Consider the following 6,499-nt stretch of genomic DNA (forward strand, 5'->3'; position numbering starts at 1 on the left):
CCCCACCTGCGCCCGCCGCACCCGCACGGCCGTGTCGGACACGCAGACGTGGGCGGGCGTCCAGCTGTGTCGCCCGGGGCCCGCCAGCAGCTGCTCTATGGCGGCGTTCAGCACGTCCATCCCTGCGGGGAGAGGCGCGCGGTGCTCCCCGCCCGCTGCGGGCTGGGGCGGGGCGGGGCGGGACGGGGCGGCCTTACCCATGGCCCTGGGCACGGGCCGGCTGCCGATGTATAACGCCTCGTAGCGCCGGGGCGGCCGCCCAACGGCGTCCGGGACGTCCTCTGCCGGGATACGAGCGGTGAGTGGGACCCCCGCCCCAGCCCGGTCCCCAAATCCCCCCGGGGTGCGCCCGGCACCAGTACCAGTACGCAGGGGCCATGTGGCCGCAGAGATGGGTTCCAGCGCGGCGCTGCGCGGTGGCGGCCCGCTACCGGCTGCTGCGCGCTCCGCCACGATCTGCGAGGGACGATCCCGTTTGTGCGGGGCCTGCGCTCCCGGGGCGGCGCGACGGGAGAGCTCCGCGGAGCACACCTGGGAGCACATCCCGTGCAGCGCCTTGGCGATGCCCTTGGCTGGCACGTTGCAGCGGAAGACGTGGCACTTGAGCACGCAGGTGTCCTTGTCGCTCGCCACGAAGGCAAAGTCCCTGCGAGGCCACGGAGGACTGAGCGCAGCCTCGTCAGAGGCAGCACTCCACGTGGCCCGCACAGCTTTATCTGCCGTTACCTGTCCCTGTGCGCAGCGTGGTGGTGGGGGGAACAGTGGGGCGGTCAGTTCGTGCCTGGGCCCCTCGGGGCCGAGTGGCGGAGCGGCAGCACGCCCACGGCCCTGCCCCACGCCCAGCACCTGCCGTTGTTGCAGCCGACGCCCCAGACACGGATGTTGAGGATGGGCTGGCAGTGGATGAGGCTGTGGTCCAGAGGGTCCACCAGGCTCATGGTGTCCTTCTTCAGGATCATCACCAGGTCCTGGCCCTGTGGGGAGCCGGGGGGCACCCTCACCTTGTAGCAACCCCGCCACACACGTCATCTCATGTCCCACTCCTGGGGACGGGGCCTGTCCGCCCAGCCCAGAACTACACCGAGGATGAGGAAAGCCCCATCCCGCAGCACCGCACCAGAGCACAGCGGTGGGACCTGCCACGCAACTCACCTCTCCCCAGCTGTCTGCGGAGCCCCGGCCCTGGCTGTTGGAGAGCTGCTGGATGCAGTTGTTGACGGCAATGCTGCTCTTGCCAGGTGCTAGGTCCTCCTCAGGGATCTCCACCCAGCCCAGCGAACGCACAGCGAAGCACTGAGCAGAGAGGTGTTGGGGCTTGGATGCCGGGCTGGCATAGCCTCCACCCTGTGCCTCTCTGTGCCTATACAGCCAGCTCTGCTCCCACCCTGGTGCCCGTCAGCTGCTGCCGGCCCCCTGCTGTGCCAGTGCTGGCAGCTGGTGTGTGACAGCACAGGGAGCCCTCAGGCTGTGCGGGGCTGTGCGTGTGCAGGGCAGTGCCTTGATGCAGTACCTTGGAGCTGGGCTCTGCGCCATGCTGCTGGAAGTCATCTCCCCGCCAAGTCAGTGAGGTCCTGTGAAGGGATGGGATGAGGTGGGGAGGGGAAAGGTCCTGCTCAGCATTTCTGACCCTGACTGCCAAGAGGAGCAGCTGAACACTCCCACACCACTGTCTGGGCAGCATCCCACCACGGTGCCGGCTCAAGCTGCTGGTCCCAGTATGACCCCGAGTTTCCTCAGCCACAAACCAGCAGAGCACAGGGGCAGCCTTACCTCCTGGTCAGTGAGGCCATGGGGCTGGGAACAGGCCTGGCTTTTGTCGTGGGCTTCACCACAGAGGCCTGGCAGTCCTAAGAGAGAAGAGGGGTTGTCAGGAGAGCATATGTCTGCAGGGGCACCCGTAGGAGGCCTCCCTTCTGGGACAGCAATCTCAGCTCATGGACAGCCTGGCAGGATGGCTGGGGTGGGGCCACCGTGGGGCTTCCTGAAGTCCTTCAAGGGACTTAACCCTGGCCAGGAATGGGCCAAGCAGGACTTTGGGGTGACAGAGAGTGTCCAGCTCCAATGGGAGGCTGCACAAAGTACCCAGAGACTCCTGCACCTGCACCCTGGCTGCTGGGATCCAGCACCAGCCCTTCCTTCCTTCCTTGCCCACGTCCTGTACCGTTTTCTGGAGTGTCTCCTCTCCATCAGCCTCCAGGCACCCTCCTGGGCTGGTAGTGCAAGCAGGGTGCTGCCACTGTGTTGTGCCCGTGGGCACATGCCAGTAGTAGGTGCCCAGAGAGTCATGGATTTTTCTCCAGCCGGGGGGAAGGTCAGGGTCCGTCTCCAGGCTCTGGTCACTCCAGAGGTTGTCTATGCAGAGAGAGGGTGAGGCAAGGGGGAAGGCTTCCACAGCTGCTCTCGGCTGCAGGGAGCAGTAAGCAGTAAGCTGGTGGGGAAAGGGTTGTGCAGTGGCCTCTGGGTTGCGACCCAGTGCCCCAGCGTGGAGCAGGGGAGTGCTGAGCAGGAGGGCCTGGAGAGATGCCAGAGGGGCTGCAGCAGCAGCGGCAGACCCCTGCACCACGGTCGGCACAGGCAGTTGCTTCGCTGGCAGTCTGAGAGGTGGGGTGTCCCCACTGGGGAGGCACCCAGCTGGGGTGCCCAGGAGGGGCCCAGGGACATCCCTGCCATCACACAGCTCCTGGCTCTTTGCCAGCAGTGCAGGATGCCCTCTCCTGCAAGCCCTGGAGAGATCGAGAGAGCAAGCCCTCGGTGCAGATAAGTAACGGGATCTGCTCCCGGGTCTGCAGCTAAAAATACAGAGGTTATCGTGCCCCCTGCGGTGCTTGTCCCCCGGAGCGGTGCTGCCAGGAGGGGCGGGCGTTGCGCCATCCACCAGTGACAGTGCTCTGGCTGCCACTGGCCAGGCCGAGCCTCCCGCTGGACCGCGAGTGCTCCCAGCGCGGGACCCAGCTCCCGTCTGCTTTCGGGGTTCTGCCAGCACCCCCCGTCTGAGCTCGGCTGGGCAGCGCTCGGATGCGCCCTTCCTCCGCCGCCCGCCTCGCCAGGGCCCAGCCCGTCTCTGCGGCCCGTGCAGCGCGGAGGTGCTCCCAGCGCCGTTCGGAGCGCCAAGTGCCCCACGCGCCCCCGGGAGAGCTCGAGGGGAGGTGCCGCCGCCCCGGCCTTCTGCCGCAGAAGAAGAGGCCTCCGGGCCGCGGCCCCCCGCCCGGGACGAGCCCCGCGAGCTCAGCACCGCGGACAGCCGCCGCCGCCGCTCGGGCCCCGCCCCGGCCCCGCTCCCCACGGCGTCCCCCGCCCGACCCCGGCGCGGCTGACCGTCACAGTTGACGAGGATGATGGCCAGCATGTAGTCCTTGCCCAGCATGGCCCCGGCTGCCGCCCCCGGTTGCCGCTCCCGTAGGTGCGGCCCGAGCGGCGGCTGCGGCGGGGGCGGGGCGCGGGGACGCGGTCGGCCGCAGAGGGAGCCCGAGCGCAGGGAAGGGGCGGCGGGGTGCGGGGGCGGGAGGGGCCGGCGGCGGCAGCCCCCGGCGGGGACACGGCGTGCGGGAGGGGACGTTTGGACGTGGGAAGGGCGAATGCGGGTGGGGGTGATGCGGAGCGGCGGGGTGTGCGAGGGAGGTGTTGCAGCGCGGTGGGATGGCTTTTGGAAATGCGAGGCGGTGTTTGGGTGCGTGGCAGGGTTACTCGAGTTCAGCGTGTGTGGAAGGAGCGTTTCCAGGTGCAAGAAAGGGGATGTTTGAGTGTGAATGGGGGTATCTGGGAACAGGATTGGAGGATTTGACTGTGGTAGTGGGTTCAGATCAGCTTTATTCTGCTCTGTGTGCCCTTAGGTTGGTTCTTCTCCCCTCTTCTCACCCGTACATTCTCTCAGCTTCCCTCCCTCTCTCACAGATCTCCTCTTCTCCATCTGTGCTTATTCTGCATTCATTCTCTCTCACGCATGCTCAGATCCCCCCTGCTTAGAGGGAAATGGGAAGAATTTGAACGTCGCTGAAAAATAACTGCCTGTGGTCCAGTCTCTTCCAGGCAGTGCTGAGGACATGTGGATATTCCCCTTGTCACCAGAAGTCTAGAGCTTTGTGTCCCTAATTTGATACTTCTGTTTTCTGTGCCGTCTTGAGCTGGCAGTTCTAGCTGATGATTTCCCACATGGGTCACTTCATGTGCTGTTACAGACAATTCGTCCAAAGGTTTACATGCCCAATAAGGAACATTGCTTGTGAAATGTCCCCAGCCAGATGCAGCTCTGCTCACTACAACTCTTGGAGCCAGTACATCACAGAGCACAGCATGAACCTGTTCAGCTTGCTACTGGACGTGTGATAGACGGTTATTTTTCTGTGCCTGTGAGTGAACCTGCCTTTGGGATCTCCATTCTAGAGGTCTGTCAGGCTCTTTGCCTAATACAAAACCCACTCCCAACCCCAAATGGAGACAAATCCTTAGCAATGGTAAAACATACTTTTTTGATATCTGTGTAGTGGAAAAGAGGGCTGCCGCCTCCGGGGAGATCTAGTGACTCTGTGAGGTGAGATAATACTAAGCTGTTGTGCTGCTTATTTACACTCTTGGGAATAAATCAAATCACAGAATCACAGAATTGTAGGGGCTGGAAGGGACCTCTAGAGATCATCAAGTCCAACTCCCCTGCCAAAGCAGGCTCCCTAGAGCAGGTTGCACAGCTCGGTGTCCAGGCGGGTCTTGAACGTCTCCAGAGAAGGAGACTCCACCACCTCCCTGGCTAGCCTGTTCCAGTGCTCCATCACCCTCACTGTGAAGAAGTTCTTATGCACTTTTGTGCGGAACTTCCTATGCTTCAGTTTGTGGCCGCTTCCCCTTGTCCTATCTCCACACACTGCTGAAAAGAGTCTGGCCAAATGAGCAAGACTGTTTTTCTATCAGCTTTGGTGGTAAATAACACCATACGAATCTTAATCTGTCATTACTAACGACTTTGATGTTTTGATATGTATGTATGTATGTATGTATGTATTTATTTAGATTTTGGGGACCTTCCTTGTATATTAAATCAGGGCTGTCTGAATGTGCATTAGGCTGGGACCTGTTTTCAGTTCCATGAAGAGCTGTGTACACACAGCAGGGACTCTGCCATTGAGGATACTGAAGGATCGCCTCATTGCTATCCAAAACATCCTTATGAGGGTGAGCAGAGAGGGAGATGACTGTCTCTGCTCTCTGCTGGCCAGGGATAGATTGCAAGGGAATGATTTAAAGCTGTATCAAGAGAAACTCAGATTGGATATTAGGGAAAAAAAACTTGCTGAAAGGATGGTCAGTCATAGTCCCAAGCCTGTCAGTGTTCAAGAAACCACTGGGCTCTTAGATACATGGTTTAATTCTTTGATGGACCTATGTGGACTCAAATGCTCACTGATCCTTGTGGATCCCTCCAACTCAGGATATTCTATGATTCCATGATTTCTGACAGTGGGGTATGCTCACATTGTTATGCTGTGCAGCACAGTGCACCCCAAATTAGCATGGCTTGGAGATGGGACTCATCAAAATGGATGCATCCTTTGCATCTGTATTGGTTTTGTGTAGCAAGGTTTTAGTAGGAGGTCATAGCAGGGGAGGCACCTGTGAGCTGAGCTCAAAAGGTACCCCTTGTTAGATAAGAGGCAGTTCCAGCCAGCTTGAAAAAGGACACGCCCCTGGTTTGCACTGTTTGCACCTCATTGTATGGACCCATGCTGAAGATGGTCTTGAAGAATTTTGAACTGTAGGAATCTCATTTTGTGAATGTAGCGATAAGCAGGACTAATGCAATGGAAACAGCGTTACAAAAGGTGGAAGGAAAATACAGCGCTCACCCAGATCGGAAGATTTGGGGCTCGCAGGAAAAGGCTCCCACCGAGGAGGGATCTCCAGGCAGAGATCCTTCCTCAGGGGCAGTCAGCCCTTAAATGAGGCCTAAGAGGGGTGGAGCCAGGCTCCACCCCTTCTGGTTGCACAGGTGAATTGCCTTCACCTGTGCTCCCAGGGCTGACTGGGTCTTTCCTCCAGGTGCTCAATCAGTGGTTCAGGCCATGACTCAGCAGTTCCCATACAGTGAAGGAGTGCATCCCATGGGAGGGACCTTGTGCTGAAGCAGAGGAAGAGCCTGGGGACGAAGGAGTGTCAGAGGCAAAATATTTTGGACTGACCACATCCCACATCCTCATTCCCCTCCAGCACCTACAGTGACACTTTTATTACTGTCTGCAGCAGGCAATGCTATATGGCTCTGAGAGTCAGCAGCAGTGAAGGCCAGCTGTCCAAGAGAGCCTGGGGAAGGTTTTCCTTTATACATATGAAGCAGCTTTCCCTTTTGCTCCTCAGGGAAATGCATGAGACATCTAGTAATTCTGTAAGTCACTATTTTCTGGTGTTGGCTCTGAAGAAAATGGGTTCAGTTTGAAATGTGCTTGGAGAAGAAGTAGGATGGCAGTGATGTACCACTAATGAGGATAAAACAAGAAATTGAAAAAAAGCATTA

At 59.3% G+C, this 6,499-nt stretch overlaps 1 protein-coding gene across 1 annotated transcript; it reads right to left on the reverse strand.

The window, feature by feature from the left end:
- On the reverse strand, positions 12–3,442 carry APBB3 (amyloid beta precursor protein binding family B member 3; the record flags this gene model as incomplete). Its single annotated transcript, XM_021410103.1, is given in 11 exon segments — positions 12–122; positions 198–281; positions 363–456; positions 532–646; positions 727–732; positions 847–974; positions 1,153–1,293; positions 1,511–1,571; positions 1,771–1,847; positions 2,162–2,352; positions 3,316–3,442. Coding segments are annotated over 11 exon segments (1,057 nt in total), but the record flags the coding sequence as incomplete, so codon positions are not given.

This window comes from Numida meleagris, chromosome 12 (genome assembly GCF_002078875.1).
Source record: "Numida meleagris isolate 19003 breed g44 Domestic line chromosome 12, NumMel1.0, whole genome shotgun sequence".
NCBI lineage: Eukaryota > Metazoa > Chordata > Aves > Galliformes > Numididae > Numida > Numida meleagris.